At 44.9% G+C, this 27,105-nt stretch overlaps 1 protein-coding gene across 1 annotated transcript in view; it reads right to left on the bottom strand.

The window, feature by feature from the left end:
* LOC112214895 (ankyrin-2-like) overlaps positions 1–18,522 on the bottom strand; it is a 192,760-nt gene extending 174,238 nt beyond the window's left edge. The window contains 1 exon segment of the mRNA XM_042298414.1: positions 17,701–18,522. Coding sequence (XP_042154348.1) covers positions 17,701–17,835 — 135 coding nt within the window. The 5' untranslated portion in view covers positions 17,836–18,522.
* Between the last annotated feature and the right edge of the window lie 8,583 nt (positions 18,523–27,105).

Genomic DNA, 27,105 nt, shown 5'->3' with positions numbered 1-27,105 from the left:
ATTATGGATGGCCGATGCTAATATCAATATCACACGAGACGACACATATACAGTAAGAGAAAGAATTGACCCTTCGCAAAGCCCTGCCCCAGAATTTTGGGCAGCCAATCGCAATGCTCCAATGAGTCCAACACCTCGGACAAGCTCGCGTTTGAAACGCATGAAAGCCATTGAGGGCATTGCCGAAACTGAGAGTTTTCATCCAAATGTTTTATTTTTTTTAATGGCTAAATAATTGAACAGTGTTCCTGAAATGCAAAGCCTGTTGGAGTATTTTCTCGAATCTGAAATTAAACTTTTGTTACATTGTTTGGTAGCTCAGCTGGTTAGCTAGCTATTTCTGTTTTATTGACCACCCAACGTTGCTAACGCTAGCTAGCTAGCTAGTCAGTTAATATAACTTCTATTTTTATGTTAGCTAGCTAAGTTAGCCATGTTATAATTAAAACTCTCATCTGCTGTCAACTTCAGGATACAATTTCAGAGAGCACTAGTTAGCTCCAAAAGTGTTTAGTAACTTTGGCTGCATGCTGTCAGTGTATTCAGAGCCCTCCAGTGGCGAGCAACACTACAACCTTAATTTTTACCAGGTTCCCGTGAAGCAATTGAAATGACAGTCCACTACAACATACCTGAGAGTCTCCTGATTAGCAAGGGGTAGTCTGAGTATTAAAAACACAGTTTGAAATCATTGTGAGAGGACTGCACCAGTGGTTAGAACCAGTAAATTGGGCTTCCTGTGAATATGTTGTCCGAGGTTGCAACAGTAACTAAGGGGGGCGAGTCTTAGCGAAGGGTCAGTTGGGCCAAAGAAGAGTAGCCATTATAGTTAGCCAATGCTAATATCAATATTGTGTCTGTCTACATCACACAAGATTACCTTTATTAACAAGCCTATCTACCGTAGTGTCTATTCTACTGCATCCCCTTTCATCATCTTTATGGATTACGGCGACAGAGCCCCACCAGACGAGCCATTTGCCAATTATCTCGCTGCAAAAGACTTTGACATTACACATGCTGTTTATAACCGACAGCTGTACCCAAGAGTTGACATCATGTCACCGGTGAGTGAGGTGAGTGTATTTTTGAATTACATTTATTTATTTTTTTAAACCCTTTTTCTCCCCAATTTCGTGTTGTCCAATTGGTAGTTACAGTGCCTTGCGAAAGTATTCGGCCCCCTTGAACTTTGCGACCTTTTGCCACATTTCAGGCTTCAAACATAAAGATATAAAACTGTATTTTTCTGTGAAGAATCAATAACAAGTGGGACACAATCATGAAGTGGAACGACATTTATTCGATATTTCAAACTTTTTTAACATATCAAAAACTGAAAAATTGGGCGTGCAAAATTATTCAGCCCCTTTACTTTCAGTGCAGCAAACTCTCTCCAGAAGTTCAGTGAGGATCTCTGAATGATCCAATGTTGACCTAAATGACTAATGATGATAAATACAATCCACCTGTGTGTAATCAAGTCTCCGTATAAATGCACCTGCACTGTGATAGTCTCAGAGGTCCGTTAAAAGCGCAGAGAGCATCATGAAGAACAAGGAACACACCAGGCAGGTCCGAGATACTGTTGTGAAGAAGTTTAAAGCCGGATTTGGATACAAAAAGATTTCCCAAGCTTTAAACATCCCAAGGAGCACTGTGCAAGCGATAATATTGAAATGGAAGGAGTATCAGACCACTGCAAATCTACCAAGACTTGGCCGTCCCTCTAAACTTTCAGCTCATACAAGGAGAAGACTGATCAGAGATGCAGCCAAGAGGCCCATGATCACTCTGGATGAACTGCAGAGATCTACAGCTGAGGTGGGAGACTCTGTCCATAGGACAACAATCAGTCGTATATTGCACAAATCTGGCCTTCATGGAAGAGTGGCAAGAAGAAAGCCATTTCTTAAAGATATCCATAAAAAGTGTTGTTTAAAGTTTGCCACAAGCCACCTGGGAGACACACCAAACATGTGGAAGAAGGTGCTCTGGTCAGATGAAACCAAAATTGAACTTTTTGGCAACAATGCAAAACGTTATGTTTGGCATAAAAGCAACACAGCTCATCACCCTGAACACACCATCCCCACTGTCAAACATGGTGGTGGCAGCATCATGGTTTGGGCCTGCTTTTCTTCAGCAGGGACAGGGAAGATGGTTAAAATTGATGGGAAGATGGATGGAGCCAAATACAGGACCATTCTGGAAGAAAACCTGATGGAGTCTGCAAAAGACCTGAGACTGGGATGGAGATTTGTCTTCCAACAAGACAATGATCCAAAACATAAAGCAAAATCTACAATGGAATGGTTCAAAAATAAACATATCCAGGTGTTAGAATGGCCAAGTCAAAGTCCAGACCTGAATCCAATAGAGAATCTGTGGAAAGAACTGAAAACTGCTGTTCACAAATGCTCAAATCCATGAAAAAAATTCAGTCTCTCGATGTGCAAAACTGATAGAGACATACCCCAAGCGACTTACAGCTGTAATCGCAGCAAAAGGTGGCGCTACAAAGTATTAACTTAAGGGGGCTGAATAATTTTGCACGCCCAATTTTTCAGTTTTTGATTTGTTAAAAAAGTTTGAAATATCCAATAAATGTCGTTCCACTTCATGATTGTGTCCCACTTGTTGTTGATTCTTCACAAAGAAATACAGTTTTATATCTTTATGTTTGAAGCCTGAAATGTGGCAAAAGGTTGCAAAGTTCAAGGGGGCCGAATACTTTCGCAAGGCACTGTACAGTCTCGTCGCTGCAACTCCCGTACGGACTCGGGAGAGGCGAAGGTCGAGAGCCGTGCGTGCTCAGGAACACAACCCAACCAAGTCGCACTGCTTCTTGACACAATGCCCACCAAACCCTGAAACCAACCGCACCAGTGTGTCGGAGGAAACATAGTACACCTGGCGACCGTGTCAGCATGCACTGCGCCCGGCCCACCACAGGAGTCCCTAGTGTGCGATGGGACAAGAACATCCTTGCCGGCCAAACCCTCCCCTAACCCGGACGACACTGGACCAATTGTACGCCGCCCCATGGGTCTCTCGGTTGCGGTTGGCTACGACAGAGCCTGGACTCGAACCCAGAATCTCTAGTGGCACAGCTAGCACAGCGATGCAGTGCCTTAGACCACTGCACCACTCGGGAGGCCCAAGTGCTTGTTTTAATGATTCAAGTTGTGCTGTTCAAAGGGATAAAAAAACTGCCGGGAACGGTTTAAACTCTCAGACGACAGACAGAGGTAACACCAGGATATGACTAACACAGCGATGAGGCCTCTCGAGTGGCACTGAGGTCTAAGGCACTGCATCGCAGTGCTTGAGGCGTCACTACAGATTCTGGGTTCAATCCCGGGCTGTGTCGCAGCCGGCCGAGACTGGGAGACCTATGAGGAGATGTACAATTGGCCCAGCGTCATCCTGATTAGGAGAGGGTTTTGCCGGCCAGGATGTCCTTGTCGCATCGCGATTTAGCGACTCCTGTGGCGGGCCGGACGCATGCATGCTGACATGGTCGCCAGTTGTACAGCATTATCTCCGACACATTGGAGCGGCTGGCTTCCCGGTTAAGCGAGCAGTGCGGCTTGGCAGGGTCGTGTTTCGGAGGATTCATGGCTCTCGACCTTCGCATCTCCCTAGTCTGTACTGGAGTTGCAGCAATGGGACAAGACTGTAACTACCAATTGAATATCACGGAATTGAGGAGAAAAGTGGTAAAAAGCACCAAAACATAATAATAATATACACAGTGATGAGGCAGAAAGCTACAATAGTGAAAAAGGAATGTCTCAGAATGTTTTCCGAAACTAGCAAAATTCAAGTGTGCCACTCCCTCTATCTTGATGTTCATCTCTTTCAATCACATCCACCACAGTCCTCCTGGAACCATCCACCACAGTCCTTCTGGAACCATCCACCACAGTCCTCCTGGAACCATCCACCACAGTACTTCTGGAACCATCCACCACAGTCCTCCTGGAACCATCCACCACAGTCCTCCTGGAACCATCCACCACAGTCCTCCTGGAACCATCCACCACAGTCCTCCTGGAACCATCCACCACAGTCCTCATGGAACCATCCACATAAACGCCATTGATAAAAGACAATACTGTGCAGCCGTCTTCATCTACCTGGCCAAGGCTTTCGACTCTGTCAATCACCGTATTCTTATCGGCAGACTCAATGGCCTTGGTTTTTTAAACTACTTTGCAGACAGAATTCAGTGTGTCAAAAAAATAAAAAATAAAATAAAATCCACCACAGTACTTCTGGAACCATCCACCACAGTACTTCTGGAACTTCTAATATAAACTACAAGAACCAGCAGCACTACAGTTGTAGTTTGCCAAGAAATAGCCTTGTTTTCCATCCCCAAAAATAAAATTAGAAAAAGAGAAAGAGAGAGGGAACAGAATGAAAGTCCGAAGGCTCTCTGTGAGGTTGTCCTACAGCTACTCATCATATATCCAGACGTCAGTGAGGACGTCAATTGGGGCGGAGAAGTCAATCCAGCACAGGGTCAAAGGGAATGGAGATCGGTGGAAACTGAGAGAGAACTGAGTCAGGGTAACCCTGATATGCATTCAATGTTACAATGTGCTGAACCCAACTCCTCAAATACCCAATTCAGTCAAAACAAAAACACAAAGGGTTTTTGGGGCTAAACAAATCTGAAACCCAATCACTCAGTCATCACAACATCAAAATGGCCTCTGAACACATACCTAAACACTGAAGACAAACATCCCTCACCCTTCTCATGGTCCCAAAAACTGTGAATCCTGAATCATCCGTCAGCCATGTAATCTGCATCCCCTTCACCTGAACCCCCCGACAAGAGCTACCCTTCCCTCCGACCCAAGGTCTCTGCAGCTGAACACAGTGTGGAGTCCAATACTCTGTAGTGTGTGGACCAATAGTATTGACAGGGAATCTGTGTTTGTCCCAAAAACAGCCCTAGATCCTGGCCTGGGACCAGCGGGGTAAATTAAACAGAGACTGAAGTCACTGGGTCATTTTAATTGGTGAGACGTTAATCTCACCACCAGATATCCCTGGCACACAGTTTATCACGACACCTTACCAAGCGAACACACTGCAGACTGGAGAAGCACTACGGACTGCGTGTTGAGATGCTGAACCTTGCTGGAAATAGCTGTCGGGACACCCACATAACAGTGACTTAATGTAGCTCTTCAAGGAGACCAAGTGGAGACTTTGCGTTAAGTACCGATGTTCTTGCACAGATGGATGGTATGGATAAATGCTTAGTACTTAGAAACATCAATATTCAGTGATCACAAATGGACAAAGATAAACGGATGACTCATATGAATACCACACTGCTGGTTGGGAGTAGCAGCTAGCAACAATATTACACATATCAGACCTAGCTGGTTCTACCTGTGGTTCGACCCCGTAATTTGGACCCTGGCAGTAAAAATCCAATCAACACCCCGCTCACATTTCTCTCTAGGTTCTCTCACCATCCCTCCAGCTCTTTCTACCTCCCTCGCTTTTCTGCATTTCATTATTGATACCCCTTGTCTTGGATTGCTGTTAGCCAAGTGGTTAGAGCATTGGGCCAGTAACCGAAAGGTTGCTGGTTCGAATACCTGAGCCAACAAGGTGAGCGATCTGTCTATGTGCCCTCGAGCAAGGCACTGAATCTTAATTTGCTCCAGGGGCGCTGTACTACTATGGCTGAACCTGTAAAACAACACATTTCACTGCACTGCATGTGACAATACAACATCATGATATCCTTTTTCTCTCTTTCTCTCCACAACACTGATGAAGAGCAGACTTATTTCAGTGCATGTCCACTCTGTGGAAGACTCTGTGGAAGACTCTGTGGAAGACTCTGTGGAAGACTCTGTGGAAAACTCTGTGGAAGACTCTGTGGAAGACTCTGTGGAAGACTCTGTGGAAGACTCTGTGGAAGACTGTAGAAGACTCTGTAGAAGACTTTGTAGAAGACTCTGTAGAAGTCAGATTCAGATTTCAAAATGGCAATACAATCATCTTTGTCTGTGACATACTCTACATGATTCCCCTTTGGTTACCATGGTCACTTAGACTGTAATAAATTAAGACTGTAATTCTGGATTTCCCCAATCCCCGTTAAGAGCAAAACATGGTATACAGTAGAACCATAAACCAGTAGTCACACCACATCTAGACAGAAAACTGATTACTACGACTAAATAAATTCTGGATTTTTTGACAAACTCGCAGTGATGAAAATACAGAGAATTCTAATACTGTATCTAAAACTCACCAAATACACATGAATCATGTGATCTAAGCTGTCAAACAAGTTCAAATCAAATACAACAGTACATTCCACTAGTTCAGAGAGAAATCCGATATCCAACCTCTTTACGGTTTACTGTAGCTGCAGTACTTGAAATACCGGCAGACACACTTTGAACTACATAGGGTACATCCACATACTGTACACTAATCCACAGGAGTTTAAATGGAGGAGGAAGGAGAGGGCAGGAAGGTGGGAGGCAGAGTGTAGTGAGAGAGCGTGGCTTAGATAAATTATATCTCTCTCGCTCTATCAGTTCTAGCCATTTTAGCCGATCACCCAAAATGTACAATATTTGCAGAGCCTTTGTCTTGTATAAGCATACATATCATACACAGGAGGCAGGTGAGGGGAGGACGGCTCGTAATAATGGATGGAATGGACTGAATGGAATGGTATCAAACTCATCCATGTGTTTGATGTGTTTAAACCATTCCATTCAGTCCATTCCAGCCAATACTATCAGTTCATCCTCCCCATTTAAAGTGCCACCAGCCACCACTGATACCGTACCTCAGTCTTCAGTAATAACCGATGGTACAGTAAGTGAATGTGCATGAGTAGATGAACATTAGGAGGACCGAGCACGCCACCCCCCCCATTCTGTAGTGGAGCAGGTTGAGAGCTTTAAGTTCCTTGGTGTCCACATCACCAACAAACAAACATGGTTCAAGCACACCAAGACAGTCGTGAAGAGGACACGGCAAAACCTATTCCCCATCAGGAGACTGAAAAGATTTGGCATGGGTCCTCAGATCCTCAAAAGGTTCTACAGCTGCACCATCGAGAGCATCCTGACGGGTTGCATCACTGCCTGGTATGGCAACTGCTCGGCCTGGTATGGCAACTGCTCGGCCTGGTATGGCAACTGCTCGGCCTGGTATGGCAACTGCTGGATGTACCACCACTCACTTAGTAATGCATCAAAGAAGATTGTAGTCTGTGTTGCTGTGTCGCCGTCTGAGGACAGACACACTGTTCAATTATTCATCAGCACAGCTTTTACCAAGGACATCTCCCTGTCATCCTCCAGATCTCCACATCCAGGCCAAAATCCTGGTCCCTCTACCCAGCACAGGTCCAGTTTGCTGGGGTAAGCACAGCAGTGGTGTCCCAATCCCTGGTTCTCTTCAATCCGTCCACAAAACGTGTATCGGTCCCAAAATCCATGAACGCATAGGATAGGGTGTCCAATCAAAAACACATATTTTGACCAATGGGTAATATATGTTAGCTGTGTAGATAATCCTCTAAGAAAACCAACGGTCCAAACCTCATGTCTCTATCAAATCAAGGTTTATTTGTCACGTAACACCGTATTTGGATTATCCTATGTTTTTACACTTGTAGGATGGCCAGAATTAGGATGACTAAATCGAAGGAGGCCAGAGAAAAAATGTGGTCAAAAATCAGGAATATTGCATCGCTAGGTTGGATTCTGTGCAAGAAGTAAGGCTACTACCTGACAGGCTCAGTTTCCTGTAGAACTTGTCATCTTTCTTCTTGAAACCGCAGGACATAAAATAATATAAATGTAAGATAGATGACGATTTTGAGACATGACATGTAGTATTTTCATATATTAGTATACATTTTTTATATTAATCTACAATTTGTTCTCTTTTTTGAAGATTTCTCACAAAAACAAGAGTATCTCTGTGAAATGTCAAAGGAGCACTGAGCGTATCACAAATGTTTTATTCTCACAGTCTTTTACATTCAATTCAGCTCGTGTCATGCTAATTTAGCTTTGTGTGACCCACGGAAACAACAACCACTGAAAATCCTCAACATTTATGAGAAACCTGCACCTCTATGTCAGGGAGAACTTTTAGTGTAATCTCACTCCTGTGTGTTATTAGTACACCGTGAGATAGTGCACTGCAGAGCAGCCCTGATGCACTCTGTCAGTGGGTGACCATAGTACACTGATGCAGGGAGGGAACGTGTAAACTCAAACTGTGAGGATTAACACTGGATGTGTACACTCAAAGTACCCCAACTTGGCCCATCGCACAACTGGGTAACAACACACAAAAGGGGTGGAATGGAATATAAACTCAGAAAGTAAGTAAAAATGGATTGCTTGTAGTATATTTTAAAAAAAGGGTGATGGCAGCTCCCAGAAATGACCGAAACAACTGATGTCACAACTAGTCATGCGAACTGATGTCAGCTTATGACCACTGACTTCCTGTCACTGTCATGATACCATCAGCTATTTGGTTAGAAATAACCATAATTTCCTAGCTTTGGTTACCTTTTCCCCTTCCACACATAGAGGACACTTTCCACACAAATCTCTTGAAAAGATCATCAAGGCATACATAATCAACACCACCTGACACCTTCTTGACCCCCTCCAATTTGCATTCATCCTTTTACAGAGAGAGGGACTGATGATGCCATCCTCTCGCTCTCACATCTGTTGTACATGCATTTGGAGGGCAGTAAAACCATTGTGTGTACCATGTTTGCAGATTCCTCCTCAGCATTTAACACAATCAATCTGTTGGTCCTCGCGGACAGACTGAGAGGAGACTTCGGACTTGATGCTGTGCTTATCACATGAATCACCAACTTCCTAACTGATAGGTCTCAGCAGGTACGAGTTGGCAACATACTCTCTGAGGTGCACACTACTTCAGTTGGAACCCCACAGGGCAGTGTTCTTTCACCAGTACTATACATACTGTATACAGACAGATGCCGGAGCCGGTTCCCAGGGCGCCACCTGGTCAAATATGCTGACGATATTGCTTTGGTCAGTCTTCTCAAAGGGGATGAGATGGAGCACGGACCGGCTCTGAATGATTTTACTGTCTGGTGTGAGTCATCCCATCTAATATTAAATACATCAAGAACAAAGGGCATGGTGAATGACTTTCGAAGGAACACTACCATGCACAAACCATCACTGATAAAAGGTGAGAAATAGTGGAGGAGAACAAACACCTTGGGCTAGTCATTAACAACAAGCTGTCCTGGGATCAGTGTACAGACACTATTATTAAGAAAGCCCAACAGAGACTGTACATCCTATGAAAACTGCACTTTTTTTAATGCTGATCTAACCATCATGGTTCTCTTTTATAAATAATTCATTGAGAGAATTCTATCCTACTGCTTGACCTGCTGGATTGGGAATATCAAGGTTGCACAGAAAAATAGGTTGGGCAAGATAGTCAGGACTTGTGGAAAAATCATGGGGCAGCAACAGCAAGAACTACCCTCTACAGTATAAGGCCAATAAAATAGTTTTTGACTCTTCCCATCCACTCCACTCTGAAGTCCAGCTCCTTCCCTCTGGACACCTGTACAGACTACCTAAGGTATAAAACACATAGGGCCAAGACTTTTATTCCGAATGCAATTCTGCAGCTCAACAAATGTTGGACTAACTGCACTTGCACTATGGACTTGTACTTAACCTGCCTAATTATTTGTAAATATCCTTTGGTATTTTATTTTTGAGATGTTATATGTTTTATGACTGCTGCAAGATGAATTGCCTCTTCGAGGATATGAAACTTTTCTGAATCTGAATACATAGCTACACTAGCATGGTGAGAGAGGACCGGGCCTCCTGGCCAAAACACACAGATGGGAGACAGGATGTTTTTCACTGAATCTCAATTTTTTTCCCTTCCCCCTGTTGGACAGGATAGTGTTTACTTTGGTTAAGCCCTCAGTGATGCAATTACAACATACATCTTCTGTCCTGCACCCCGTGGCGATTTTAGCATGTCAATATTGGTGGGGCAAACAAAAATGGGGAGGCATGCCAGCAAAGCCACTACACAACACAACACTAAACAATACATGAATTGCACTATAACGGTGACAAACGGTGCCCACAAACTGTTAGGGTCTACATAAAGCTGTCCCAAAAGGGGAGTCCCAACAGCAGTCCCAACAGCTTACCACTGCTACACCTGGCTATCAGCGGAGCCTTGTCTGGCAGCAAAACAGTTCATTCAGCCTCGTTTACTGCCTTTTAAAAAAAACACAGCTGATATGGCTGACTTGCTTAAACAAATGTGGTTTCTTCTGACAATTGAGATGTACAAATTCTGGCATAAGTGGACGACAAGCGGATAAGAGGCAATCCGTCATTTCCATTAAGACATTAATGAGTGCGCTAGGACGGACTAGTCAATATAACTATTTGTTCACCACTTTTGAAATGTACAGTGACAGAATTCAGAACATGTACATCAAGTCAGAACCGTACAATAAATAAAAGGGGGCATATAAGCAGACAATGAAAGCTCTTACAATATTCAATGACTACATTTCTCTAAAACAGGTTACATGTGCACTACCAAGTCAGAACAGTAGGCGAAGACAACTGGGAAATCGGGGAAAAAAACAAGGTTGAATCATGAGGACGTCAGTGATCTTCAAGTCGTAGTTCTAGAAAGAGGCCCGAGTTCCTGACTTACAATTCCGAGTTGGATGACCTTTCAAAACGTATTTTCCCAGTCGGAGCTCGTTTTTTCCCCGAGTTCCCAGTTGTCTTGAACTCACCGAAGTCAGATTTCCCAGTTGCGAGTTTACAGTTGTTTTGTGCGTGGCAGAAATCATGTTGGATTGACAGCATGGCCAATGTTGAATGCTTATAATTTTAAGCTTGGAAAAGAGACCCTTAAACCCAGACTTGTACGACACAGCCACTGCACTGAATAGCAGGCTAATGAATGCTTTGCAATGCTTGTAGGTAGCCACTGATTCCTTCCAGACCATTGTTGAATTTGAGATGTACAACTTGTTGTGTAATGTTTATGTCCAATGGCTGATGAGCACAAATACGTTTTATCTTTAATTTCTCTTCATTATTTCTCTTCATATGAAAATTATTAAAATGATTTGCCAGTAGATTGTCAACTTGATTTATGATGATGACTGCTAGCTAAGATTTTGAAAGTATAATGTTGACATGATCAGTCCAATCAAAGCTACTGTAGATATAACGTGATTTGACATCATTTTATCTGCTGCCAATGACCTTGAGCCTTCTTGGATGGGCACTTCTAATGTAACTCTATGGCAGGACCCAAGGGGCTTGAATTTTCGAGCTCTACCCTTAGACTTGGCGGTGACGTAGTGTCCCCATGAGTGACAGAACACTGAGCCAATCACGGCGCAACTAGAGAACATTACCAACCCCCTACTCTCCATATTTTTTTCCACTGGCTGCCCCACCACCACAGAAAGCACTGAGCTAGGATGAAACACCTGTATTTTGAACCTGCCTTACTCAAGAAAGTAAAAAATAAACCATGTTTGTATGCGGCTTTATTAACTCAATGATTTGTAAAAAAAATAATAATAATTAAAAAAAATATATATATTTACATTGTTTGCAAACTGATATGTGACACATACTAATGTCAAAATAACATGGAAAAAAATATAGAATATAACATACAAAAAATATTGATACATTTTATTCATTTCCTTTAGCTAAAAATGTGACGGGTCGCACATGCCTGCACCAGACTAAGAGATAAAGCACTGGGCTTGTCACACCGCTGCCAGTACAGGTCAGAGAGGTGATGAAGGGGCATGATCTCCGGTTCAGTAGTTGAGTCTGGACACATAGTTTCATGAATAAAAGGACAGCCATTGCTCTCACAATGACAACATCTGGTCGTTGTACTAGTTGGCAACAGAGATGGAGACAGAGCCCTATAAAGATATTACACTGAGAGGTGACAGTCTGCTTAGAGACTGGTGATGCATTAAACTATTCATATCCCGAAGGACATGTGTTTATGTGGGGAGGGGAGAGAAAGAGAGAGAGAGAGAGAGAGAGAGAGAGAATGAGAGGGACAGAGGGGGGTATTGAGTGGTCTCCCAGTTGATCATTGGGAGACCCCTGCTTCCCTCCTCCTCTACTCTGATCCCCCTCTCCCTCTCCAGACACAGAAAGGCCACAGGAATATTGATCTGATGCTAAGTACTCATATTTTGTCTCCTATTCACACTGTATAATGTGGCAGACCACTGCCGGATGAACTTAGTGTACTATACTCAGAAATAACGTGTGTGATGCTCATAATGCAAAGTAGTAGATTTATTGTATTTATAGTCTCTTCACTGTGTCCAGCTTGATAACAGTCATTTATAGTCTCTTCACTGTGTCCAGCTTGATAACAGTCATTTATAGTCTCTTCACTGTGTCCAGCTTGATAACAGTCATTTATAGTCTCGTCACTGTGTACAACTTGATAACAGTCGTCAAAACTAAAGCTACACAGTCAGGGAGCATCAAAAACTGTAAAAGCAACGGATCCATTTTCAGTACGGCCCTCCATACCTCGGCAAAGACCGAATGCGGCCTGTGGGGAAAATACGTTTGACAGCCCTGGTCTATCCCCCTCAACTCCTGTGACTTTGAAGCGCTTCAAACAGACAAGTTCCAATGTCCATACTAGCACACTACTTAGAATGCATGCTTATTGCTTCATAGTTCATACTCAGTGATATGCTAGTGTGGACATTAGGGCAAACCCTAGTTCTGTTTCCATCTTGACCGAACTGACATGAGGTCAATTGTTTAAGGCAGAGCACTTGGCGGTTGTTCCCCAACCCCAAAAATGCGATATACAAATATATCTTCTAGGACTGTAGTGTTCACCACATCAGAGAGAGCAGACCGATGATCCCAGTCATCCTAATCTGCTGTGACTCCAGTGAATAACAGTAGCACAGAGGGGGACAACCAAATACAAACACAAAAACAACACGCAGCAAATCTCCCCAGCAGGTAAAAGGGCCCTGTGTCTAAATCTGACGACTGGATTGATGCTGGTTAGAACGTAGAACAAAGTAGCCTAAGGGTTCGTTCTGACATGCAGAGTGTATCGTCTGGTTTAGAGTACTCTACTGGGTGGTTAGCCTATCCATGTATGTTGCTGTTCTCTTTGTTATTTTGGCTTCATCAATTGGACAACCACACCACTCAGTATAGTAATGCTTCAGCGAACACACAAATGTCACACCATGCCAGTGGCCAAGGCAACGCCGGCTCAAAATAAGGTGTGGTTCACAATAGCTCACACTGTGTTCACAGTAATGACTTGATATGTGAGCAGGTGTTATTTTCCAATACTGCTGCATTAATCTCCTTAGACACAGCAGAACAGTCATTCATCTGTCTATGGACACTGTGTGTTAGGGTAGAAACAGAAAAAGACACACACACGCACACACAGACAAACACACAAACAGTGTGACCCAGTTGTGTCACACTGAGCACCACAGGACATCCCAGTCAATAAGGTAAACACATCATGTGCTGGAACACCAGGTACCAGGTAGTCCCACAACACATCATGTACTGGAACACCAGGTAGTCCCTCGGCACATCATGTACTGGAACACCAGGTAGTCCCTCAACACATCATGTACTGGAACACCAGGTAGTCCCTCGGCACATCATGTACTGGAACACCAGGTAGTCCCTCGGCACATCACTGGAACACCAGGTAGTCCCTGGATCATGTACACCAGGTAGTCCCTCGGCACATCAGTACTCCCTCGGCACATCATGTACTGGAACACCAGGTAGTCCCTCGGCACATCATCATGTACTGGAACACCAGGTAGTCCCTCGGCACATCATGTACTGGAACACCAGGTAGTCCCTCTGGCACATCATGTACTGGAACACCAGGTAGTCCCTCGGCACATCATGTACTGGAACACCAGGTAGTCCCTCAACACATCATGTACTGGAACACCAGGTAGTCCCTCGGCACATCATGTACTGGAACACCAGGTAGTCCCTCAACACATCATGTACTGGAACACCAGGTAGTCCCTCGGCACATCATGTACTGGAACACCAGGTAGTCCCTCAACACATATATATGTATGTACTACACAGAGAATAATGAATCTATGCTGCAATCAGCCTGGGGTGTAGAAAGGTTCTGTGTAGACTCACTGGCAATGCACAAGGACTATAGCACAGGCTGATTGCAGCATCGTTGTTCTCTGTGTGCCAGAGGAGGATGCCTAGGGAGGATGCCTGTCCATGGGCAGAGATGGGCACCTTTCTGAGCATGGATATGTGGGAAGGGTAGTACATTCAGAGATGGTGGTGAACTTCTGACTCTTGAATGGTGGTGCTGATGGTTGGAGAGATGGCAGCTTAAGAATGGGTATTCCTCGTCCTTTAAATGTGGTTAGCTAAGCAGTGGGTGTGGTGGTGTAGATGCTGGTGGTGGTATAGATGCTGGTGGTGGTGTAAATTGTGGTGGTGGTGTAGATGGTGGTGGTGTAGATGCTGGTGGTGGTGTAGATGGTGGTGGTGGTGGTGTAGATGGTGGTGTAAATTATGATGGTGGTGTAGGTGATGGTGGCGTTGTAGATGGTGGTGACGTTGAAGATGGAGGTGTAGATTGTGATGTAGATGGTGGTGGTGTAGATGTGGTGGTGGAGAAGGTGGTGGTGGTGTAGATGGTACTGGTGGTGGTGTAGATGGTGGTGGTAGTGGTGTAGATGGTGGTGGTGTAGATGGTAAAATGGTGGTGGTGGTGTAGATGGTGATGGCATTGTAGATGGTGGTGTAGATTGTGATGTAGATGTGGTGGTGGAGAAGAAGGTGGTGGTGGTGTAGATGGTGGTGGTGGTGTAGATGGTGGTGGTGTAGATGGTACTGGTGGTGGTGGTGGTGTAGATGGTGGTGGTGTTGATGGTGTTGATGGTGGTATAGATGGTGGCGGTGGTGTAAATGGTGGTGGTGGTGTAGATAGTGGTGGTGTAGATGGTAAAGATGGTGGTGGTGGTGGTGGTGTAGATTGTGGCAGTGTAGATGGTGGTGGTGGTGTAGATAGTGGTGGTGTAGATGGTAAAGATGGTGGTGGTGGTGGTGTAGATTGTGGTGGTGTAGATGCCGGTGGTGTTGTAGATGGTCGTGAAGATTGTGGTGGTGTAGATGGTACTGGTGGTGGTGTAGATGGTACTGGTGGTGTAGATGGTGGTGGTGTAGATTGTGGTGGTGTAGCTGGTACTGGTGGTGGTGAAGATGGTGGTGGTGTAGATGGTGGTGGTGTAGATGGTAAAGATGGTGGTGGTGGTGGTGTAGATTGTGGCGGTGTAGATGGTGGTGGCATTGTAGATGGTGGTGTAGATTGTGGTGGTGTAGATGGTACTGGTGGTGGTGTAGATGGTGGTGGTGTAGATGGTAAAGATGGTGGTGGTGGTGGTGTAGATTGTGGCGGTGTAGATGGTGGTGGCATTGTAGATGGTGGTGTAGATTGTGGTGGTGTAGATGGTACTGGTGGTGGTGTAGATGGTGGTGGTGTAGATGGTAAAGATGGTGGTGGTGGTGGTGTAGATTGTGGTGGTGTAGATGCCGGTGGCGTTGTAGATGGTCGTGAAGATTGTGGTGGTGTATTTGGTGGTGGTGTTGTAGATGTTGGTGATGGTGTAGATGGTGGTGGTGGTGTAGATGTTGTAGTGGTGTAGATGTTGTAGTGGTGTAGATGGTGGTGGTCTAGATGGTGGTAGTTGTGGTGTAGATGGTGGTGGTGTTGATGGTGGTGGTGGTGTTGATGGTGGTATAGATGGTGGCGGTGGTGTAAATGGTGGTGGTGGTGTAGATAGTGGTGGTGTAGAGGCTGGTGGTGATGATGTAGATGGTGGTGGTGTAGACGGTGGTGGTGTAGATGGTGGTGGTGGTATAGATGGTGGTGGTGGTATAGATGGTGGTGGTGGTGTAGATGCTGGTGTAGATGCTGATGATGCAGATAGTGGCTGTGTAAATGGTGGTGGTGGTGTAGATGGTGGTGGTGGTGGTAGTGGTGGTGTAGATGGTGGTAGTGGTGTAGATGGTGGTGGTGTAGATAGTGTTGGTGGTGTATATAGTGTTGGTGGTGTATATGGTGGTGGTGGTGGTGTAGATGGTGGTGGTGTAGATGGTGGTGAAGATGGTGTTGGTGTTGAATGGTGGTGGTGTAGATGTTGGTGGTGTAGATGGTGGAGGTGGTGGTGGTGTAGATAGTGGTGGTGCTGTAGTTGGTGGTGGTGGAGGTGTAGATGGTGTTGCTGGTGAAGATGGTGGTGGTGTAGATGGTTGTGGTGGTGATGTAGATGGTGGTGTAGATGGTGGTGGTGGTGGTGTAGTTGGTGGTGGTGTAGATAGTGTTGGTGGTGTAGATGGAGGTAGTGGTGTAGATGTTCATGTAGATGTTGGTGTAGTGGTGGTGGTGTTTAAGATGGTGGTGAAGATGGTGGTGTATAAAGTGGTGGTGTTGTAGATGATGGTGTAGATGGTGGTGTAGAAGGTGGTGGTGGTGGTGTAGATGTTGTAGTGGTGTAGATGGTGGTGGTCTAGATGTTTGTGGTGGTGTAGATGGTGGTGGTGTAGATATTGGTGGTGTAGATTGTGATGGTGGTGGTAGTGGTGTAGATGGTGGTGGTGGTATAGATAGTGGTGGTGTAGATAGTGGTGGTGGTGGAGGTGTAGATGGTGGTGGTGATGTAGATGGTAGTGGTGGTTGTGTAGATGGTGGTGTAGATGGTGGTGGTGGTGGTGGTGGTGTAGATAGTGTTGGTGGTGTAGATGGTGGTAGTGGTGGTGGTGTTTAAGATGGTGGTGAAGATTGTGGTGGTGCATTTGGTGGTGGTGTTGTAGATGGTGGTGATGGTGTAGATGGTGGTGGTGGTGGTGTACATGGTGGTGGTGGTGTAGATGATGGTGTAGATGGTGGTGTAGGTGTGGTGGTGTAGGTGTGGTGGTGTAGGTGGTGGCGGTGGTGTAGATGGTGGAGGTAGTGGTGGTGTAGATAGTAGTGGTGTAGTTAGTGGTGGTGCTGTAGTTGGTGGAGGTGTAGATGGTGTTGCTGGTGAAGATGGTGGTGGTGTAGATGGTGGTGTAGATGGTGGAAGTGGTGTAGAGGTTTGTGTATATGGTGGTGGTAGTGGTGGTAGTGTTTAAGATGGTGGTGAAGATTGTGGTGGTCTATTTGGTGGTGGTGTTGTAGATGGTGGTGGTGGTATAGATAGTGTTGGTGTAGATGGTGGTGTAGTAGATGGTGGTGGTGTTGTAGATAGTGGTGGTGTAGATAGTGGTGGTGGTGGAGGTGTAGATGGTGGTGGTGGTGTAGATGGTGGTGGTGTTGTAGATAGTGGTGGTGGTGTAGGATTAGATGGTGGTGGTGGTGTAGATGGTGGTTTAGACATGGAAGATGGGCGGAATGATGGAAGATGGGTATTTCTCCGCATACCTGGATGCTGTGGTTGATTACGGGGTGAGAAGGTATGTGACTGTGTGGAAGGTAATGATCAGGAGGTGTTGGATGTGAGAATGGGCAGGTGAAGGCAAAGCATTATGGGTACCGAGCTGTCTATCCACATACCTTGCGTTTGCGCTCGGCCCGTTCCCGGGAACGTATCCTCCTCTGACGGGCTTTCTCTAGAGCCTTCAGGTCAGGACCCTGCTGCTCCACCAGCTCCACTCTGGACTTCTTAATGTGGGCAGCGGCGTGCGCCATGGCTGCCTGCTACCTCCTACTACAGTGATTCCAGACAAAATCAACCCAAACCTCCTTTAAAATTCCCCCAAAGACTCCCAGAGTCCCAAAGAGCAGTAGCGCCAGCGAAGGGTTAAAATAAATTGATTCCCAGCGGGTGACTTTGCGCCGAGAGCAGGAAGACGTTGGAGCCGAGCCGTCTGCTCCCACAACTCTGCGGGAAAGCAGAGGAGGAGGAAGGAAAGAAGAGAGAAAGAGAGAGGTGCAGCCACTAGTCCTCTATGCCTCCAGCTACAACCACCACCACATATGAACTGGTCCTGATCTACATTCAGAGCCCCACTCCCCGGAACTCTGCATCTGATGTTTGGACTGTGTGTTTGTGTGTGGATAGAAAGAGGGAGATATAGATAGATAGGGAGAGAGAGAGAGAGAGAGAGAGAGAGAGAGAGAGAGAGAGAGCAAGAGGAGGGGGCGTGTCTGATACACACCACCAGAGGTAAGCTGACAGGCAGAGAGAGAGAATAAGAGAGACAGAGATCCAGCTGCTGTGGGAAGCTTCAGGTTTGGATCTGTCTGTCAGTTATCCCAAATACAAGACTTCCCCACTAATCACGCAACGGGGGTAGGGAGGAGAGAGGGGGGGTGAGAGTGAGGATACGGTGGCTGAGAGCACTGTTTACTGTCGTTTGGTTGGAAAGCGGAAAGAACCATGTGCTTCGAACCGAGGGGGACACAGAGGAAACACAGGAAATCTCCCTTAAATACCTTACTCCTTCCCCCTTACAATGGAGTAAAATGGTACATTCTGCTGCTGCCGAATTCACAGCTCGAGCACACGCACACACACATGCACACACACATGCACACATACAAACGCACACACACATGCACACAACACGCACACACACACACACACACATGCACACATACACACGCACACACACACACGCACGCACACATGCACACATACACACGCACACACATACACACGCACACACACATGCACACATACACACGCACACACACACAAACGCACACACACACAAACACACACACACACACGCACACGCACGAACACACACACACGCACACACACACACGCACGCACACACACGTCAGACTCCTCTGTTACTGACACAACACTTCTTTACCTAGAGCCATGAAACCAATAAAGCAGTGTATAAAATGTACGAAAAGTATGAAATGACCTGCATTACAATTCCCCAGCCAAACTTGAAAATAGTCATATATTTAGAATGGTGTGTGCGTGGGTTTAAAAACTAAACAAGGCATTATTATTTCATGCGTACGTACTGTACAGTTACATGTGGTTTGCCCACATATGTAGGTTTCAAAATGTTTGTATGTCCACATGCTTGGAGTATAGAGTCATGTAAGTGTGTGTTGGCTGGAGAGGTGACACAGCACTGGTGCTGGCATAATGTGTCTGTGCCTACCAGACAGCCCCAGCTGGACCTAGCTACTACGTACTGGCATCAACTCACACATCCTACACCCTCACACCCAACCAGTGTTGGGGAAGCTACTCTGAAAATATAATTTACCAAGCTACCGATTACTTCACACTGGATGAAGTTGAGCTACACTAAAGCTACCCTTAAGAAAAATATAGTGAACTTAACTAAAGTTACATCCAAATGACTTTTGTGGAAAATTAACATATCTACAGTGATTCTGACATTTCATGGAATTCAAATTGCAAGAACAGATCACTTTGGAGTCAGATGTTAACTGAATGTTTAATTTAGTCTATTGAACACAAAACATATGTTTCAAGGGAGAGTTAGGCAAGTCTGATGCCGAAACATAAAGGAAATGATTTTTGGAAAAAAACAGTACTGTGTAGTTCCAGTAGTTAGCTACATCGCTACATGGTAAAACAATAGTGTGTAGTTCCAGTAGTTAGCTACATCGCTACATGGTAAAACAATAGTGTGTAGTTCCAGTAGTTCAACCCTATTCAGTCTCATTATATTCAGACACCCCTCCTCAACCCTATTCAGTATCATTATATTCAGACACCCCTTCAACCCTATTCAGTCTCATTATATTCAGATACCCCTCCTCAACCCTATTCAGTCTCATTATATTCAGACACCCCTCCTCAACCCTATTCAGTCTCATTATATTCAGACACCCCTCCTCAACCCTATTCAGTATCATTATATTCAGACACCCCTCCTCAACCCTATTCAGTCTCATTATATTCAGACACCCCTCCTCAACCCTATTCAGTATCATTATATTCAGACACCCCTCCTCAACCCTATTCAGTCTCATTATATTCAGACACCCCTCCTCAACCCTATTCAGTCTCATTATATTCAGACACCCCTCCTCAACCCTATTCAGTATCATTATATTCAGACACCCCTCCTCAACCCTATTCAGTCTCATTATATTCAGTGAAAGTCCATGTGATAAACCAGTCTTGTGTCTCCTTTTCAGCTGAGAAGCAGGGGCACTGATATCTACATTAATGTCAATAATGTCATGAGACCATTGAACAGGACCGACTAAAGGAGGAGGAGCAGAATAGAGAGAAAGGAGAAATAGGGATAGAGAGAAAGGAGAGAAAAAGGTGGAGAGGAAGAGGAGGGGCGAGAGTCAAGCAGAGAGGGGTAATCATATTTATCATTACAATCACGGGAATGTCAAAAGCCTTATTAGAAACGTCTGCACTCTCACACATTCAGAGAATATACCTCTGTATTCACACCATAACACCACCATCTAAATACAGAAGGACTGGAATAAGTAGAGGACATCAACTGATGTATTAGTACAATCCATTGATATAGAGATCTGTGATTTCTCCTTCCAAAGCCAACTATGTCCTCCTACATTAGAATCATCTCAGCTACTCTAGTACGCGGCTGGCATTTCAAAAGCTACTGTTAGGAACAGAACAGTGAATGCTATATTCATTCCCACAAAGAGAGAATCCTTCTGGGTAGCACAGATATATTGTTCATGGCATGTTATCCTTCGTAGCTCAGCTGGTAGGGCATGGCACCTGTAACGCCAAGGTAGTGAGTTCAATTCCCGAAACCACCCTCGTGCAAAATGTATGCGAGCATGACTGTAAATTGCTTTGGATAAAAGTGTCTGCTAAATGGCATACAGTTAAAGTTGGACGTTTACATACACCTTAGCCAAATACATTTAAACTCAGTTTTTCACAATTCCAGACATTTAATCCTAGTAACAATTCCCTATCTTTGGTAAATTAGGATCACCACTTTATTTGAAGAATGTGAAATGTCAGAATAATAGTAGAGAGAATTATTTATTTCAGCTTTTATTTGTTTCATCACATTCCCAGTGGGTCAGAAGTTTACATACATTCAATTAGGATTTGGTAGCATTGCCTTTAAATTGTTTAACTTGGGTCAAACTTTTCGGGTAGCCTTCCACAAGCTTCCCACAATAAGTTGGGTGAATTTTGGCCCATTCCTCCTGACAGACCTTGTGTAACTGAGTCAGGTTTGTAGGCCTCCTTGCTCACACACACTTTTTCAGTTCTGCCTACAAATTTTCTATAGGATTGAGGTCAGGGCTTTGTGATGGCCACTCCAATACCTTGACTTTGTTGTCCTTAAGCCATTTTGCCTCAACTTTGGAAGCCATTTATTTTGTGAACTGCACCAATCCCTCCTGCAGCAAAGCACCCCCACAACATGATGCTGCCACCCCCTTGCTTCACAGTTGGGATGGTGTTCTTCGTCTTGCAAGCATCCCCCTTTTTCCTCCAAACAAAACGATGGTCATTATGGCCAAACAGCTATTTGTTTGTTTCATTAGACCAGAGGACATTTATCCAGAAAGTACGATAAAGTACGGCTTATTTATGGCGGTTTTAGAGCAGTAGCTTCTTCCTTGCTGAGCGGCCTTTCAGGTTATGTCGATATAGGAGTTGTTTTACTGTGAATATAGATACTTTTGTACCTGTTTCCTCCAGTATCTTCACAAGGTTCTTTCCTGTTGTTCTGGGATTGATTTGCAGTTTTCACACCAAAGTACGTTCATCTCTAGGAGACAGAACGCGTCTCCTTCCTGAGTGGTATGACGGCTGCCTGGTCCCATGGTGTTTATACTTGCGTACTATTGTTTGTACAGATGAACGTGGTACATTCAGGCATTTGGAAATTGCTCCCAAGGATGAACCAGATTATGGAGGTCTACTATTTGTTTTTCTGAGGTCTTGGCTGATATATCTTGATTTTCCCATGATGTCAAGCAAAGAGGCATGGAGTTTGAAGGTAGTCCTTGAAATACATCCACAGATACACCTCCAATTGACTCAAATTATGTCAATTAGCAGCTTCTAAAGCCATGACATCATGGAATTTTCCAACTTGTTTAAAGGCACAGTTAACTTGCTGTATGTAAACTTCTGACCCACTGGAATTGTGATACAGTGAATTATATGTGAAATAATCGGTCTGTAAACAATTGTTGGAAAAATGACTGTGTCATGCACTATAGTTTGTTAACAAGAAATGTGTGGAGTGGTTGAAAACGAGTTTTAATGAAATTTACTGCAGCATAACGTGAATCAAAACATGACTAAATCTTACATTAAGTTAGCATTCATCTAGGTTTTTGTTATGAAATATGACAGGAAAGACCCTCCTTTCCGACAGTGAATGTTGGCAGGTTAATTTCAGCACCACAGACAGGGTTTTGTATTTTATCTTACTGACTTGAACATGACTCCACACTTAAATGTAAAATGCTGTGTGGATTTGAATGTTAAGCCCTGTCCACGGTGCTGAAAGCAATGCTGGCAAAGAGAGCAATGGGGATTAGATCAGTTCACTGGCAACTTCACATTGTATTCTAATAGAATAGAGCACCATTTCACCCTCTTAAAACACACACAGACGGTACGTTTATTTACTTATTTTACCCTTATTTTACCAGGTAAGTTGACTGAGAACATATTCTCTTTTACAGAAAAGACCTGGGGAAGAGTTACAGGGAAGAGGAGAAGGGATGAATGAGCCAATTGGAAGCTGGGGATGACTAGGTGACAATGATGGTATGAGGGCCAGATTGGGAATTTAGCCAGGACACCGGGGTTAACACCCCTACTCTTACAATGTGCCATGGGATCTTTAGTGACCACATTGTGTCAGCACACCCGTTTTAACGCCCCATCTGAAACACATACAGAAGGATCCCTTCTCTCACCCAGTCCTTCCTGTTTGGAATCGCACCATTTGAACCAAGGAGCACCTACTCATTGACCACTCACTAAGGAGCGAGAACAATGCCTGCTCTGCATTGTCTAACAACCCACACAACACTACACCTTTTACCATTTCCAACGCAGTATGTTTTGGTTAAATTCTGGGTGTTAAATTCTGGCCTCTCCCTCCAACAGTTCCTGCTGCTATACCATGGCGCCACCTAGTGACCAATTTAATATTACACCGATTTAATCCAAAAGGATGACAGCTCTTTCTGGGTGGTTGCATGTGGATTTCAGAAGCACCACTCTCATTTCATTGCATGTCCTCAGGATATGTATATAAAAGACATGATGTATGTATGGAGTGTGTGCTGCTTTATTCTGGTGTTTAGATTTCTAGGTGACTTGCAGCCGAGGCACTTGTATTGACTAGGAGCTCCTGCCCCAGGGGGCCTTTAGAGCATAGTCTAGATGACCATGTTGAAGACAGTATCCTGGCTCTCAGTAATGTGATGTTGAAGACAGTATCCTGGCTCTCAGTAATGTGATGTTGCATGTTGAAGACAGTATCCTGGCTCTCAGTAATGTGATGTTGAAGACAGTATCCTGGCTCTCAGTAATGTGATGTTGAAGACAGTATCCTGGCTCTCAGTAATGTTGATGTTGAAGACAGTATCCTGGCTCTCAGTAATGTGATGTTGAAGACAGTATCCTGGCTCTCAGTAATGTGATGTTGCATGTTGAAGACAGTATCCTGGCTCTCAGTAATGTGATGTTGAAGACAGTATCCTGGCTCTCAGTAATGTGATGTTGAAGACAGTATCCTGGCTCTCAGTAATGTGATGTTGAAGACAGTATCCTGGCTCTCAGTAATGTGATGTTGAAGACAGTATCCTGGCTCTCAGTAATGTGATGTTGAAGACAGTATCCTGGCTCTCAGTAATGTGATGTTGAAGACAGTATCCTGGCTCTCAGTAATGTGATGTTGAAGACAGTATCCTGGCTCTCAGTAATGTGATGTTGAAGACAGTATCCTGGCTCTCAGTAATGTGATGTTGAAGACAGTATCCTGGCTCTCAGTAATGTGATGTTGAAGACAGTATCCTGGCTCTCAGTAATGTGATGTTGAAGACAGTATCCTGGCTCTCAGTAATGTGATGTTGAAGACAGTATCCTGGCTCTCAGTAATGTGATGTTGAAGACAGTATCCTGGCTCTCAGTAATGTGATGTTGAAGACAGTATCCTGGCTCTCAGTAATGTGATGTTGAAGACAGTATCCTGGCTCTCAGTAATGATGTTGATGTTGAAGACAGTATCCTGGCTCTCAGTAATGTGATGTTGCATGTTGAAGACAGTATCCTGGCTCTCAGTAATGTGATGTTGAAGACAGTATCCTGGCTCTCAGTAATGTGATGTTGAAGACAGTATCCTGGCTCTCAGTAATGTGATGTTGAAGACAGTATCCTGGCTCTCAGTAATGTGATGTTGAAGACAGTATCCTGGCTCTCAGTAATGTGATGTTGAAGACAGTATCCTGGCTCTCAGTAATGTGATGTTGAAGACAGTATCCTGGCTCCCAGTAATGTGATGTTGAAGACAGTATCCTGGCTCCCAGTAATGTGATGTTGAAGACAGTATCCTGGCTCCCAGCGATGTTGTATGCATCTCTCTGTTTATTCTCCATGAATGTTCCTCATACAGCAGGAATGGCTGAAGGAACCAGAGGTAACTAATTTCCGAGTTGTAGGTGTACAAGCTGGACGAGCTCTTTACTGTAAATCCTCATTCTGTTGACATCAGCCTGATCCCTGTCTCTCTTATCAGCACAAAGAACATCTTCTGTACCAGTGACACACTCCTTTAAGGACTGAGGGGCAAGCCACCATATTACCCACATCCTCCTCCCTCCTCCTCCTCCCTCCATCCCCACTTCTGTCCAAAAGCCTCCCAGAGGAGGGCCAGTATTTCAGCAAAATCTCTTCATCTTTCAATGGTTTTATTAACACAACTCACTTTTGAGTCTTTTTTCACTATTTGGTATCCGTTTTTGTGAGACTAAAATAAAAGTAGGGGAGAGGAGGGGTGTGTGTGTGTGTGTGTGTGTGTGTGTATGTGTGTGTGTGAGAGAGAGAATTATGCCTGTGCACCATCTGGCTGCCCTGACACACACAGAGCAGCACAGCCCTTCACCTTCACTCCACAGTCTATAGCCCACAGGCGGTCCTTCAAGAACTAGTCTATAGCCCACAGGTGGTCCTTCAAGAACTAATCTATAGCCCACAGGCGGTCCTTCAAGAACTAATCTATAGCCCACAGGCGGTCCTTCAAGAATTAGTCTATAGCCCACAGGCGGTCCTTCAAGAACTAGTCTATAGCCCACAGGCGGTCCTCCAAGAACAGTCTATAGCCCACAGGCGGTCCTTCAAGAACTAGTCTATAGCCCATAGGTGGTCCTTCAAGAACTAATCTATAGCCCACAGGCAGTCCTTCAAGAACTAGTCTATAGCCCACAGGCGGTCCTTCAGAACTAGTCTATATTCCACAGGCGGTCCTTCAAGACAGTCTATAGCCCACAGGCGGTCCTTCAAGACAGTCTATAGCCCACAGGCGGTCCTTCAAGACAGTCTATAGCCCACAGGCGGTCCTTCAAGAACTAGTCTATAGCCCACAGCCGATCCTTCAAGACCTACTGTGTATTCTTCAATGGGGAGGGGGGTGGTATTGGGACAATTGGTTTCCATTGTACAAAATACAAGGTAGTGAGACTTGCCCACTGAAAGACAGACAGATAGGTCGACTAAAGTACAGACAGACAGACAGACAGACAGATAGGTCGACTAAAGTACAGACAGACAGACAGACAGATAGGTCGACTAAAGTACAGACAGACAGACAGACAGACAGACAGACAGACAGACAGACAGACAGACAGACAGACAGACAGACAGACAGACAGACAGACAGACAGACAGACAGACAGACAGACACAGACAGACAGACAGACAGACAGACAGACAGACAGATAGGTCGACTAAAGTACAGACAGACAGACAGACAGATAGGTAGGTCGACTAAAGTACAGACAGACAGACAGACAGACAGATAGGTCGACTAAAGTACAGACAGACAGACAGACAGACAGACAGACAGACAGACAGACAGACAGACAGACAGACAGACAGACAGACAGACAGGTCGACTAAAGTACAGACAGACAGACAGACAGACAGATAGGTAGGTCGACTAAAGTACAGACAGACAGACAGACAGACAGACAGACAGACAGACAGACAGACAGACAGACAGACAGACAGACAGACAGACAGGCAGACAGACAGACAGACAGACAGACAGACAGACAGACAGACAGATAGGTCGACTAAAGTACAGACAGACAGACAGACAGATAGGTAGGTCGACTAAAGTACAGACAGACAGACAGACAGACAGACAGACAGACAGACAGACAGACAGACAGACAGGTCGACTAAAGTACAGACAGACAGACAGACAGATAGGTCGACTAAAGTACAGACAGACAGACAGACAGACAGACAGACAGACAGACAGACAGACAGACAGATAGGTCGACTAAAGTACAGACAGACAGACAGACAGACAGACAGACAGACAGACAGACAGACAGACAGACAGGTCGACTAAAGTACAGACAGACAGACAGACAGACAGATAGGTAGGTCGACTAAAGTACAGACAGACAGACAGACAGACAGACAGACAGACAGACAGACAGACAGACAGACAGACAGACAGACAGACAGACAGACAGACAGACAGACAGATAGGTCGACTAAAGTACAGACAGACAGACCCAGAGGTAGGTCGACTTCAAAGTACAGACAGACAGACAGACAGACAGACAGACAGACAGACAGACAGACAGACAGACAGGTCGACTAAAGTACAGACAGACAGACAGACAGATAGGTCGACTAAAGTACAGACAGACAGACAGACAGACAGACAGACAGACAGACAGGACAGACAGACAGACAGACAGATAGGTCGACTAAAGACAGACAGACAGACAGACAGACAGACAGACAGA

Source organism: Oncorhynchus tshawytscha, linkage group LG15 (genome assembly GCF_018296145.1).
Source record: "Oncorhynchus tshawytscha isolate Ot180627B linkage group LG15, Otsh_v2.0, whole genome shotgun sequence".
Taxonomy (NCBI): Eukaryota; Metazoa; Chordata; class Actinopteri; order Salmoniformes; family Salmonidae; genus Oncorhynchus; species Oncorhynchus tshawytscha.
Note: the sequence above shows the minus strand (reverse complement) of the source record. Positions and strands in the feature narration are given on the sequence as shown.